This window comes from Beta vulgaris, chromosome 5 (assembly GCF_026745355.1).
Source record: "Beta vulgaris subsp. vulgaris cultivar EL10 chromosome 5, EL10.2, whole genome shotgun sequence".
NCBI lineage: Eukaryota > Viridiplantae > Streptophyta > Magnoliopsida > Caryophyllales > Amaranthaceae > Beta > Beta vulgaris.
Window position 1 is genome coordinate 64,615,441 of NC_079206.1, and position 14,964 is coordinate 64,630,404.

The 14,964-nt window shown below is 33.8% G+C and overlaps 1 protein-coding gene across 13 annotated transcripts; it reads right to left on the bottom strand.

Moving 5' to 3' along the window:
* Window positions 1-3,184: 3,184 nt before the first annotated feature.
* Window positions 3,185-14,755, bottom strand: LOC104894533 (CST complex subunit STN1). Of its 13 annotated transcripts, none has more exons than XR_007274026.2 (4): window positions 13,826-14,754; window positions 10,065-10,111; window positions 8,731-8,818; window positions 3,770-5,503 (listed from the first exon to the last, which is right to left on the bottom strand). XR_007274026.2 is itself a non-coding variant. In XM_048643988.2 (3 exons), the coding sequence occupies exon 1, from the start codon at window positions 14,383-14,385 to the stop codon at window positions 13,828-13,830; it is 558 nt and encodes a 185-aa protein (XP_048499945.1). In that variant the 5' UTR covers window positions 14,386-14,754; the 3' UTR covers window positions 8,601-8,818; window positions 10,065-10,111; window positions 13,826-13,827. The 13 variants fall into 13 exon arrangements, 3 of the variants coding, with proteins under 3 accessions (XP_048499947.1, XP_048499945.1, XP_048499946.1); XR_007274025.2 differs by lacking the exon at window positions 3,770-5,503 and adding an exon at window positions 7,941-8,380; XR_007274031.2 differs by lacking the exons at window positions 3,770-5,503; window positions 10,065-10,111 and adding an exon at window positions 3,185-3,730 and having other exon boundaries at window positions 8,731-8,796; window positions 13,826-14,755.
* Window positions 14,756-14,964: the final 209 nt, after the last annotated feature.

Consider the following 14,964-nt stretch of genomic DNA (forward strand, 5'->3'; position numbering starts at 1 on the left):
ACCCGGGGTAACTTCCAGACCCAAATACTAATTTTTGTACTACATCTTGGTCAACCATCACTTTTTCATTAGCAGTTTGGTAAATCAATTTGTATATATTCACTACTCTTTTGATCTATTTACTTTAATGATTGGCTTTATAAAACTAATGAAAAATTCTGACTTTCATGTATATTATCTTCTATGATTAGCAATCACGACCTTGATGCCTATCACATCCAAATTTACCAACTAATAGTTAGCTTTATAAGTTGAGATATGACCATTCTAGCTTTAGCACCTTCCACCTCATGAAGGACACTAATATTGACCATAATCTATCCAAAATGCGATGATTGCTTCCAATATTAGAATGTATAATGTTCTGTGAGTTTCTAATCTGTAGTTTTGTTCCTTAAAATAGAAGCAAAATACCTTAAACATCATTAGAAAAAGAGCAACAAGATTATTAAAAAAAGGGTATGATAGATGTCAATACAAGCCGTTGACTTTTGACCTTTATAATAGATAGGTTCGAACTGTACTTGATCTTATGTGATATAAAAGGAGATCTCCCCCCAACTCCAACGGCCAACATATTATAAGATGTTACAATGGAAAATTGGAAAGTAATGGATTAGGTAGGCTTTTCATGTTAGGTTGGGTTGTGTAGGACTCCATATATATATGATATGTATTGGAAATAATGAAATATGTGATTTTGAAGTTAATCTGCGTTATATATTGCTAAGAATTTGGTGTTTCATGAACGCACCAAATATATTGAGGCTGACTGTCATTTTGTTTGTGATGCTGTGAATGAATGATTAGTGAGTCTGTCATATATTCCTACTAAGTTTCAGTTGACATATGTTTTTACTAAAGCACTTGGTAGGATTGAATTTGAATTTTTGTTGTCCAAGTTGAGCATTCATAATTTGCATGCTCCAACTTGAGGGAGGGTGTTAGGACTCTCTCTATATATAATATGTATTTAGGAATAATGAAGTAGGACTCTCTACTTTAGGTTGTATAAAAATATTCTGATGATGAATGAGAAATATGACTAAAATTGACCCTAATTTAACAAGTTCTCACTACCTTATTTCAAGAAGCTATTGTTCCTCAAATCATGAATCAAATGCTACATTTTCAACATGGCAAAAACCCCCCTTTATTTTGACGGGAAAAAAAATTATTCATGAAAAGCCATTACGACAATAACCTCCTTAATTTATGCCAATTGTGAAATCAAACCTCTCAACTATGTTGCGCTTTGAATGAGTGATCTTTAAATCATGTTGGTTCCGATACCATATCAAAGGATCAACTCAACCAAAAATTTAAGCCAATGGTTGAAAACCCAAAAATAATTTTATACTCTGAAGGACCTCATCGATGCCATTGAAGATGAAGATGGATGTTCTTAATTATTTTCTTAACCTAGACTAATACCATCTTTTTATTCTTATTACTTAGCCTTTTCTCATTAATTCGATCGCCTTATGGATGATGGTGACTTGACTACCAATAATTTACCACCAAACAATTAATTCATGATAATAATGTGAGGAGGTGAAAGAGTAAAGAGTTGAAAATATTGGGCCCCTGAAATAAATGCAATATTGTGCGCATTTTCATATTTCATCTTAGGTTTGGTCATTAGTAATTATATGAAACATCTTTCATTTCATATTAATTGATTTTAATTTTGTACTTTTACCTTATTAGTACGAAAAATATATATACTCACGTGAGATCTTGTTACATTTATCTTAACATATATTCTTTAAAATAATAGGCTTTTTGTTTTTAATAATTTTTACATATAGATTTGTGTAATGGAAAGTGTAAAACTATATATCTTGCCATTGATATAGAACAGAGTAAGTAATAAACAATTGAGACCGTCATGTATGTCATAATTTCGACTTAGCATAAATTATTGATTTTTGATGGCTAATTGTTATGCACGTAAACATCTAGAAAAGGACATAATTACTCTTATTTATGAACCATAATATGGAGTTTGTGATGAATTGAGGATATCATTTCTTTTCTACATGTGACTATGCATCTAAGATCTATGTGACTATGCATCTAAGATCTAGACGTTTCGACTAATGATTTTCCAATGAAAATAGCTAAACACCAAATAATATGGAGTTTGTGATGAATTGAGGATATCATTTCTTTTCTACATCTGACTATGCATCTAAGATCTAGGCGTTCCAATGAAAATAGCTAAATACCAAATTATTTGTTATCCACTAAGTGAGAAAAATATACATTTTAAAAATGAGTTGCCCTCGCTTCTTTCTCTTTTTCTTTGGTAACAAACAGTTTAATGCTTAGCCATATTTTTCTTCAATCCATTCCACAACTGGTTACATGACTTGTAGGTAAGCCATCCTCAAATTAATGCCTTTGAATTTTGATTGATAGGAAAGCCACATCATGTCAAGTATTGTTTTGGCAACGTGATGGAACTCATCTCTTCAGTCTTCAACCACAAGAATTGTACCCAAAATGGATAGATTGAAAAACAAAAGAACCCAAATTTGGCTATAACCTGCCCTTAAAATCAGTTCAAGTACCAAAGTAGAGTTAAAAGTGGAGTGAGGAATCAATACACCATCATATGGCTCTTCATTAGTGGATACTCAACCATATTGGTATTTATTAACCTCCTTTGATAATTTAACCTCCTTAAATCTGAATAATTTCATAATGGACATTATTGTTAGTTATTATAGTTGCTGAAGCCTGAAGGCTTCTTCTAAAAGCTAAAAACTAGAAATTCTCATTTAGCCATGTTGTAAAAGGTTGTAGGATGATAAAGTGAATAAAAGTGGATGTAATTGAGATAAACTTACAATATAATTATATGGGATATTATTATTTTTATAAGTAGAAATGATTTAATAATAACTAAGGTTCAATTTGAGTCGGTGTAAAATATTTTCAGTATAAAATGATTTTCATAAAAAAACATATTCTAGTATGATGTGAAAGTTCAAAAAACACTAACTTCTTTTTGGATCATTGGTTAAAATTTCAACCTTCTTTTTAACATGAAATTGTAAAATTGAGACAAAAAAACTATATTATCTATCTTTGAAATTTAAGAGAATGAGTTGTTAGGCTCTCTTCTGTCTGAATTAAGGAAAATCTAATTCAGTTCAAATAAATTCAGTTGATTCAATTCAATTAATTTTTCTACCACAGCTATAATTCAATTTGATTCAGTCTAATGCAAAAGATCACAACCTCTTATTTTGGGACAAACTAGAGTAATCAAAATAGAAATTTCCTATTTCCCATTTCCTATTTCATAAATCGAGCAAATCATTCTCAACTTCTATTGCCTCTTCAAAATTACCAAACACCTCCAAAAACAAAAATAAAACATCCAAAAAGAACAAACTTTCCCAGTACTAATTGATTTTCCACTAGACTAAGAGAAGCAGTCAAAGGGATGATCCTTGATATTGTACTTTGAGCAAAGCATTTCCTCCTCTTGTAATTGTTAGTTGTAACTGTAAGCAAGAATTTCTGTTCCTCTCTTACCTCTTTCTTTTTGCCTTTTCAGTTTTCAGCTTTTACAAAAACAAAACAACCCCAGCCCAGCCCGGCCCGGCCCAAAACTCTCTTTTCTCTCTTCACAAAATGTGTCAAACATCAAATTTAAAGCTGCTAGGCCATTTGGCATTGCCATTTTGGCTTCTGAGTTTTTCTTCCAACAGTAAGCCTACATTGGTTAAGACAAAGCCAACAAGTAAGGCTTTTATTTCCTGATTTCCTCTTTCTTCCAACAGAAAAAAAACCATTAATTAAACAAAAATGATTAAAAGAGACTGTCTAATTTTAATATAAAAGTAGACCTAGTCACTAAATGAATCAAACTAGTCACCTAGTAACTATTAGGCTAATTCTCTTTTTAATATTGGACTTACCATTGTCTAATTTTAAGTTAAAAATAGGCGATCTCTTACAAGACAACCCCTTAAACAAAAACAAATAAACTGAAATTTGAAGCAATTTCCAAAGCAAAATCTGCAGCTGCAAAAAAAAAAATTGTGACAGAAATGGGACAAAGATGTCTTGTATTCTCCAACATGTAACCTTTTTTATTAATTTTGATGGATCCATCCAACATGTAACTCTTAACTTTGTACTGTATACGGTATGTATTACATTTACCAGTAACATTTTGTGTAGAACAGATGCTGTCACAGTATGGGAGAACAATGTCCCCCTTTCAATTTGAAACCCTAAAGATAAAACATCTATAACTATAACACACCAGAAGATAATCATATAAAAACCTATCTTTATCTATGTTCCCTTCCATAATATGTATTCCATGAGCATCTGACATCATATGATTATTTCTTCTTGCTAAAGAAGATTAAGTTAAATTAAATATTGATAGTATGACTAATTTTAAAGGATATTTTCAAGGTTTGGTATTCGAATAATTATGTGAATTCTAATATTAAGAAATCAAATTCTGGCGTTTCAGTATATATTAGATATTTAGATTGATAATTACTGAGGGATTATACGTGCAATTAAAAAAAACTTCTTAGAAGTTAGTCAAGTTTTACTAATCCTAGTGGTCGATACGGACTTTGAAAGACCTTCAAAATGTATATCTTAATTCTTGCGGCATCTGGGTAGATCTTTCTTCAAATATTTTTAAAAAATTCCACAACTTTCTCCAAGAGTAGCCATTATAGAAAAATATATGCTTGATAGTGTGATTTATAATTTTGTTGGCATTTGACAACATGAAGATACATCCCTTTGATTTCTACTTAAAATTTCCACTAATTGTTGACAACACTTCTTTGTATTTGTGAACTAAAAGTTTAATCTTCGGGGAATTATACATCACTCATAGTAATTGTATAAATCATCTATGCATAGAGGAGTTTATTTTTATACAAAAAAGGTTAGTGTATGGAGATATTTTGATAATAGAAGGGTGTGTGAAAGGGCTCACGATCCCTAAATCCTCCCACACAACCAGAATGAATTTTACTATTTCTCTTCGTTGATTACTATAATATAGTTAGGTTCTCTTTTAGATTAGTTAAAAAAATATCAAGGATGTCGTGGCCTAGTGATTAAGATTGAGGTGCTGTGAACGATAGGTCACAAGTTCGAATCCTCACTCCCCTTCTTTGTACTTTGGAAGAAGGTCCTTTTGACATAAGGGATACCGGTAAATGCTTGGTTTACAAGAACATAGGACATGATAAATTTTGCACTTACTACAAATTACACGTTCACACAGATAACCACTCCCTGTAACTTCGAAATGTTCCTACAAGGTTACAACCTTCTCCGATTTTTTACATGTTCTTTTCCAAATACCCCTATAAAGCACACCTCAAAACTTTACAAAACACACCTATCATCCCTACTAATCCTAGTTCAGAATAAAATGACCAAAACAAATAGAACACAACAAAAATGGCCTGTCAAAGTTCCCTTATAACACCTGCAAAGTTCAGGACTGGATAGTGAAGGGAAAAAAAAAAACCTGATTAAAGTACCCAAATCCTGTTTTAGACCATATAACAGTCATGTACTGATTTTGGCATACCCACATATAAATTTTGTCTATAATCAAAGATTCATGAGTCAAAGCTCCAAAAAATACATGACCTTATCACACAGATAGTAAGTTTATCTATAAAACCCTCTTTTATCATATTGCACTACAGAATGAAATGTCACTATAATCTTTCTCCAATGTGATTGCATCAAAATCCCAAATTCATTATTCATCCTAGAATATTCCCATTAGCAAACAAAGACTCTTGATCTGATGACATCATATCAGGCCTATATGGAAGATAGTGGAATCTTGCAGCACTAAACAAAGAATTACAAGCCATAGAAGAAGAAGAAGATAGCATTACTGATATAGTCAATAACGAATTTTTTTCAGCATGTCATTATGAATTTATGACCGACAAAACCTAATGTTTAACTAACATAAAATCACCTCAAATGTTGGATTGGACCTAAGTATAGTTCACTGACCCAATTAACGTGGCTACTTGGGACTTGTATCTTATGAAATGTGAAGAGAGAGCACTTTGAAATCTTTTTTTGACCCATCAAATCATGTAAACATGTACTCCAGAGTCTCAAGGCTTAAACTACATGGTTACCTTTAATTTGTGACTGTTAACAGTTTGACTTTGCACAAGTGCAAAATCATATACTTCCTCCGTTCCATAATAAGTGAAACATAGGGATTGAACACAAGATTTAATAAACATCAATTTCAAAAGCCAAAAAGTCATAAAATACCCTTTTTATTATCAAAAGTAGGAGAGAGAAAAGCAAACAACACAAGTTTGTGATGGGCACTCTTGTCATTTTGTCACTTTCTTTTATCCATTTAAGGTATGTTTCACTTATTTTGAAACGTTCTAAAATAGTAAGTGTTTCACTTATTATGGAACGGAGGAAGTATAGCTTATGATCAAGAGTTGTGCATATCTTTCATGCTAGCCTAAATTAGCAGTAAAATATTCTTGTTTCATATATAAACACTGTTATATTAACCCGTTAAAATATCTAAGTTTTATCTTAAGTTATGAAAAAATAGGTATTATTTTTCTCTTTACAAAAATATGCCACATTTGACTTTTTAGGGTCAAGATTTTAAACTTCAACCAATATCCTAATCTTATACACAATGATTTATGATGTGAAACTATTATATAATGTTCTTTTGAGAAGTATTCACAAAAGAGTACTATATTTATTTTTTATTTCTTATATTGCATAGGTCAGACATAGTCATATATGATCTTCTAACATTCATTTCGATGTATATTTTTGGAGTATCAAGTTCTAACAATTTTTAAGCATACAAAATCAAAGATACTCCACTGTTTAATAAACTTAACATCTAGTGTTAGAAATAGATGTTCTCCAATAACCTTTTAACACTTGCATCTTTACCTTATTGGGAATTCATTTACTCTTCTCTCTTTTATCACATGAGTTAGCTTTTTTTTTCCCTATGAATCTCTCAGCTTTCTTATTTTTTATGCCAAGAAAAGTGACAAATTTAATATGATACAAAGTAATATTAGTAATTAAAGATGTATATTAGAGAATGACAAGATAAAGGAGAAGATAACTTAAGGAGGAGGACCGAGGGAGTACAACATTAAGGTACCACCCTTATCATTTGACATTGTTGTAAATTGTAATTGTGGGGTTCTCATCAGAAGTCCCATGTGCCACGAAAATATGATCTATTGCTAACTTCTAGAAACTAAGTCAATAGACTTAGAGGGTGTTAAGTGTTCGGTATGGGAAATTTTGATGTAAGAAACAAATTATAATAAGCATTTCGATTTCTAACTGTTTGGTATGAGTGTTAAATAACGAATATCGTTTTTGGAGAGAAACATAATCCCCTTATTAGTTATCCTTATCAAACTAGTAGAAACAAATTACATTTCCTTACTCAAACATAAACCTCTCAATTGTTTCCCTTCCACTAGGACAACAAACAACTATTAAAAGTAATAATTATTGTTTCCATTTTCCCTCCTTATCCAAATTCTTTCTATTCCGTTTACATTAATTATACTAAAAACCCTCTTAGTATGACCTATTGCTAACTTCTGAGAAACAAAGTCAATAAACTTAGTTTGAGTATGGGTACGTAGATTGTTAAATTTCACTTAACTAGATTTTGTATATCTCGAAAGGATGTTTTGGTAACTTCACAGCATGTGAGGTCGACAACCCTCCTATCTCTTATCACTCCTCCATGAATTTTCTCTTATACAAAACTAATAGACATTAAAAAGTTTACCACCTCGGACAACAAGGAGAATTTATATAGGAAAAGCTTTCTATATTACTGTAAGCAATAGGCAGAAGATATATCCCCTCATAATCTTTCATGATGAAAAAAAGAAAGAGAAAATTGATTGATCATTAAGCTAAAAAGGAAATTTAAGTGGCAGCATGTGAATTACTAGCCATGTCAGAGAATAAGGTGCGCAAAGGGTTTTTAGTAGATGGGTTTAAACTAGAGGATGAGATGCAGACTAAACAACTTGACCAATAGTTCAGCAAGTTCACCTACCCATACAATATGGAATTCTTATACATGTAATCATTAGAAGGAAGCATTTCCTTCATCCCTCCTAGAAAAGATCCATAGACACAATTTCTTTAATAAACAATAAACCCAATTGGAAAACTGATGGAGGATAGAAGTAGGAGACAGATCAATAAAATGTTCTGCTATCATATTAAAATTCTCGTCCTTGTGCTTCAAAGAAGGGTACAATAATGCAGCAGCACTCTTTAGCAGTATGTCTACCCTGTACTAGTATTCCCCAAGGCCTACCTGTCAGAAATGCTCTCAGAATTAATTTGAAGCTCTAAATTCCTGCATGAGCTAACCTAAATTATCCATAAATGTATTGCATCCAAGAACTAGGCCCTGATCAAAGTGTAGAAAGCAACTAATCACAAAATTACAAACCCAATTATCATTTAGGCAACTTGTAGGCTATTATGCTCAAGTATTGGTCATGCAAAGAAGAATCTATAAAATAACAGGCTGGTTGAGTTGCAAACCATCATTTTTCATAAATAGTGAAGTACTACACTGATACACTCTTACATTAACAAGTAAAGCTACAAGGGAAAAACATGAAATAAGATTAGAAAATCCTGTTCAAGATCATGACTAACCTCTCCCCTTAAGAACTTCTTTTCCGATCAAAATCCTATATGTACGTCTTGATCAGGTTCTGCTAGCTGCATATGGTTGGATTATTTCCTGTGCATTAAATCTTGAATGCTAAGTAATCTAAGTGCATGTTCAATCGATTTTAAACAGATGCATGCACTTTGAAGAAGCTGTAAGGACAATGTGCATCAAACAGAGATTCCAAGAATATCAATTTGCACTACACCCATTACTCAAAGACATAAATTCAGTCATACAACAAACGGAAAGTATTGATTGAATTCAGACACTCTCTAAAGAAATGCACATCAACATTGATATCAATATTTTACTGAGATTCCCCTAAAAAGGATTGCAGCTTGAGTGAGGCAAGGAGTTTGGATACATTAACCCCACATAGGGGCTGTTTCTACTTGACCCTAGATCTGATGTGCAACAAGCATCTACTACTTCGCAGTCAACAAAATAAGCGCAAACCATTCAAGTAAGCTATTATATCTCGTCCACTTTAATCACAAGTTAAAGAATCATGTAACAGAGTACAATGGAAAGAGATACACCCTCAGACAAACAACACAATCAGGAAACAGCTACTTATATATCGTATTGTTTCATAGAATATTTAATTGTGCACACAATATCGAAAATTGTTTTGCATGAGGACCAAACAGTTACAACATTTTGCAGGTGCTACCACTCTGTTATAAAAATAAGATTAGTTGAAAACAATCCTTCATCAAATACACACTATAACCTTGCTTGTTCGACCTTACTGTGTGCCAACCCATAAACCATTTACAGTAACAAGCTCAAATCCCGTCAAAAATCCAACTCTGATCACTAGACAACTGTGATAGGTGAACTGTTAGCAGGGCTGATATACAAAGACCACCAGCGAGAGCTAAAAGTGGTCTTTATTCTTAACTACATAGTTTCCCTTTTATGTGTCTCAATTAAAAGATTCTGCCAAATGTTTAGCTAGAAGAACTGATTCCTCCGCATAACCACTAACAAGAATTACAAGATACAATTCTTTCGAAGAGCCCAGAACATGTCAGAGATCTAATATTCAATTCAGTTCCTACCTTAATAAGGTCCACGCTTAATAGCATCTTTAGTATAAAGAGGAAATATGCAAAATATATATTATGTGGGATAAAAGTAGTTTAACAAAAACATATCCCACCCTAACTCAAAGGGTGCTTTCACCATATAAGAGCCTGCAGGAAACATGGCAACAATCATGGACCTTCGAGAATCAAAGGGCACAGAATAGTTCAGTCCCACCTCTAGAATATTCTTTGAGCAGAATGTCCTTAGCATAAATTTTACATACCAGCACTTGGAGCTCAGCTTTCTGAAGGCAATTGTTTCAGGAAATTCCTGCTAAGAAAATGAAATAATGAGATCTCCATTTTATCATGTGGCATGAGTTTATCATAATGTGTTCCAAATGCCATCACCTCCTTAAAGTTCTGAATGACAGTCCCTAGTGACCAAGACCCTTGGACATCACAATTTCGCATCTTAAATTGGAGAAAGAAGCTTTATACAGTGTTTTTATACATGCCCTTATAGCTTGTGTTGTGGCCTCCACTTTTTGGCCTATAGGATCGATTATAACTTCTCTTGATAGTGTCCTTAACCGTATTCAATACCACGTAGCACCTTGAACTTAATGGGACAGTTTTCTATAGCTTCTATAGAGGTTTAGAGACTTAGATTCAATTCTCTGTCAGCTTTCTGCAGAGGTCCTTTGAATGAAAAATTAACTATCGCCTTAAGATCACCTATAGCTCCTTGAACCTTGAGTAGATACGAGACTCCAAAAAGGTGCCCCTTCATAGAAAATCATATAGCATAAGTTAGAGCCTTTATTTGAGGGCTCTAATTCTCTAAGGTCCTTTGTCTTACAAGTTCAATAGTTCCTTTGAACCTTAGGTATTTCTACATGAACATTCATAGTGAGTATAAATGAGAGAATTAGGAGGAAAGGGGAGGATAGGAAGAAGGGATCTATTTACCCTCGTTTGGATATGAAATACGGGAAGAGAAAGAAATTGGAGGAATCCATTTTCCTTTCCATTATAATAAACCAAATCTCTGAACTATTGGTAAGATTTGAAATGAAAAAAAAGGAAGCACACTCCTTCCAACCCCTCACTTCCCTAGAACAATTGAAAGTAGTGCTCCTTAAGCTTGCTCTAAAGATCAATCTTAATATTTAAACATTAAAATTTGTATCTCATCTTTTGCTGAGGGTATTTCTTCCACCAATGTCTCCTTAAAGGCTTAAATACCTTCACGCCATGAAGCAATGAGGTTTCAGCCTTTTGGAGATTCTAACTTTCTCTAATATTACTCAAACGTTCAATTTCATGACATTTAACCTAATATAGATTCTCAAAATGCAATGTTATATCTTCATACGATGTAATCGTAGGACCTCCAAGGCTCCAAGGACCTAACCCTGTTTACTTATTTTTTGATCAAACATGTTTGGCAGGTTTCTCAAGTTCTAAATCCTTACAAATAACTTTAAGTCTCTTTAGGATTTGAAGTGGTTTTGACTCCCAATTCCCTATACAATTTTTTGTCAAAGTTCATCATAATGTCCTCGAACCTCATATATTAAGTTCTAGTTGAATCCTTATTCCCCAAACAACTACTTTTAGGATTTCCAATAGACGCTTTTGTGCAATGCCCTCGAACAATAAAGAAAACCACCACAAGCTCCACACTTACACATTAACTTGTTCAGACGTTACCCTAGATCACTAGGATACCCTTTACCTTACAATCTTAGGGTCGTTTGGTTTAAGGTATGGAATGGAAAGAGAATGGAAACAAATAGAGGAGAAGAATGGTAACAATAATGGTTATCTTTATTAGGTGCTTGGTTCAAGCCATAGAATGGAAATGGAATGGTAACTATTACCACCAAATAAGGTATTTTGTTACTCGAGGGGGAGGGAGAGGTAACAATTTAGGGGAGTCCATTACCACCAAGTAATGGTAATAGATTGATAAGGGGTTGAACCAAACAAAAAGAAAGGGAATCGGTAATTGATTCCATTTCTTGAAGCCCGAAAATCATGAACCATACATGCTCTAAATATTCCAATCAACTCTTCCCAATATTGTTGCTTGTACTGAACCACATAGTAAGAACTATAACCATTCATTATGGGGTTTCACGGATCCAATTTAATTCTTCCTAATATTATGTTTCTCACCAATGACCCTTCGGGTCCTTCCACTAACACTTGTTAAGATGTTGCCATTAGCTTAAGTAAAAGCTTTAATTTTGAAGGGAAAAAACTGAGCAATTGCCTAGAATTTACATCAAATTTAGCAAGGATATTCAATTTGAGTGTTTGATTTGGAAGTCTCTAAGAGTAACTAAGGTTGTCCTCGAACAATCACCCAAGAATCCTTCTAAAACCTTGGGCATAATTTCGCGGTCTATGAAGCATGGAACAAAACTTTCCTGATCTCATATAAAATAACCTTGTATTATAGCTGATTTTTTGCGGGCGGGGGTAGGGAGAGGACGGCGGATGGTATCGGAATTTAATTCCTCACAAGCATACTTTTGTAACCACTTACTCTTCATCCTATATTATCATATGGCATAATTGTATAGCACAATCGTGCGCTTCATGGTTCAGGAAACAAATCCTTTGCAACAGTGCTGAGATTGTCTTAATCAGTATTACAACGTGGTATACCAAGCCCTCGAAAATCAAAATGGACTTGTTTAGGATGTTCATACTCCTTAGAATCATTATATCCAGGATCCATAACTTATAGCTTAGGAGTCGGGAGAGATCTAGCTCCATTTGTCCTTGGTGCTGGTGAAGATGCTTCCTGACCTTACAGAATGAGCAATAACTATATCGTGCAATTTTTTAGTGAACTCCTCTCTGGCGCTCATTGACACACAGTTAAGGCCTTTGAATGACGGGTGATTACTACATCTTACCTATTTTCTTAAGGTTTGTAAACAGGTTCCCTCTATAACCTTAAACCTAAGATATCATTACTTGGTTACATGAGCCGTAAAAGTAAACTTTCAAGGACTTATAGGCTTGTAGAATTTCATTTGTAGGTTCAGGAGCCTAAACTCATTAGAAACCCTCATTCATTTTAAAAAATAAATACCACTATTTTTAACGCCTATCATAAGCTAACTATTTCGGATGTCCAAAATTCTTTCATGTTAGCCATAGAAACCCTCATTTATTTTAAAAAATAAATACCACTCTTTTTAACGCCTATCATAAGCTAACTATTTCGGATGTCCCATCATATCATGCATATGCATATTCATTGCCTTGGCTAAAATGGTTCCCATCACAATCCTCACATTAGATAGTATCAATATGCAAAAATTTGAGCCTCCAATAAAATTACTCCCTTTCTAGGATATCTCCCTAAGCATCATTCAGCACGCCACAACACCAAGAACGCAAAAAGGGATGGTTCAGGCTTAAGATTCTAGACCATTCGCACTAACCATTATATTTTTAGGGCCATGGACATGACTCCTAAGCAATCATATGTTACCTTAAAAGACAAATGACACAACCTCTATGCTAACTTTATAAAGCAAACATCTAAGTTGACTGGGTCCTAGCTAAACCAGCTTGAATTCGGCATCATCCATCCTGTCCTTGTATAAACTTCGAAGCTAGTAGCATTCTAGCACATCCCTTATACAACAAAGCTTAGTCTGCTTAGTTGGTGCACACACACTAGTATATAGAGCATGGTGCGTAACTGCGTATATGTACATGGATAGCAAGTCAAATGAACATATGTACTTGGATAATAATCCAAATGAACATATGTACATCTCTAGTTGGTACATGTTCATTGGTATTGGTCTTTGTGTTCATGATATAGTCCTTCATGTTCATCATGAGTATGGTTCTCTTCTTACGGACATGTGTATGTACTAATGTGGGCTTATACAACTCATATGAAATGAATAATAGCATATGATTTAGTATTTCCCCATGTCAATTGTCAGCCCAGTCATACAAGCCAATCATTCAATAACAATAAAAATGAGCTTCAAGAGAAATCAATTACCCTCATTTCTTGCAAGACAGACCATCATACCGCTTCCGAGCCAAGTTAATACAATCCAACATATGCAAAATCTGGTGATTCGGATCCCTCTCTACCACCACATCATCCACAGTAACCTGAATTGAACCTCGAAAACCCGATAACTTGCCTCGAACCCGAACATTAAAGCCGAGTTCAACCCGGCTAGAATGAATGTTCGCCATTTCAGCAATTACTTGAACATCTGATGTGCGACGGCGTGAATAGTAGGAAGAAGTGAGCTGATTTAACCATAGAATACATTGGATACAACCAGTACCATCATCAATAGAAAACCTAAGGAATTTGTCGGGTTTGAAGTCCCGGGTTACGACAACTCCGAATACTTCGACCCGTGAAACCGGTACACCTTTGCGGAGGAAGAAATTCGGGTCGCGTGAAGAAGAAGAAGAGGAGAGAGAATGGGATGGAGTTAATGAGTTTAAATCGAAAGCGAAGAGTTTGAAATGGAAATTAAGGGGCAAATTTGGGTTGATTGAAGGTTGTTTGTTTGGTGGATTTCTGTTTGTTTGATTTGACATTGAGAATTTTTTGAAGGGATGGAATGATTAGGTTTTTTGGATTTTGGGGATTTTTTTTTGAAGGGAAGAGATTGATTATGGCGGGAAAGCTATGGCGTGGAACACTTTTGGAGTGGAATTCGCTTACATTTCCTCTCACTTTCAAAGTGCTTAGCCTATGTAACTCGACTAGATTAACCGATGCGAAAGGTATGGATTTAATAAGGTATTTATCCTTACTGATTACAAGAAAAATAACTCTTAGAAAAGAAAATCACGGAGTTTACTAAATTTCGTCTGTATTAACTAATTACCTTCTGTATTTTTCTCCAATTTTTGTATTTTTTTACCTTCTTTTATTTCAAAAATATTAAAATTTCATAATTTTTTTTAACAAGAAACAAACCAAACTTTGATTCCATCATGGTGTAAACGACCATTTTTTAGATTCCACCACGATCGAAACAAAAAAAAATCGATTCAACTATGGAGGAACCGAAAAACGTTTTGGTTGCACCATGATGGAAACGAAATTTCATTTCGATTCCACCATTTACAGTGAAATAAAAAGAGAGAATTTCAAATTTTCACAACAGAGCG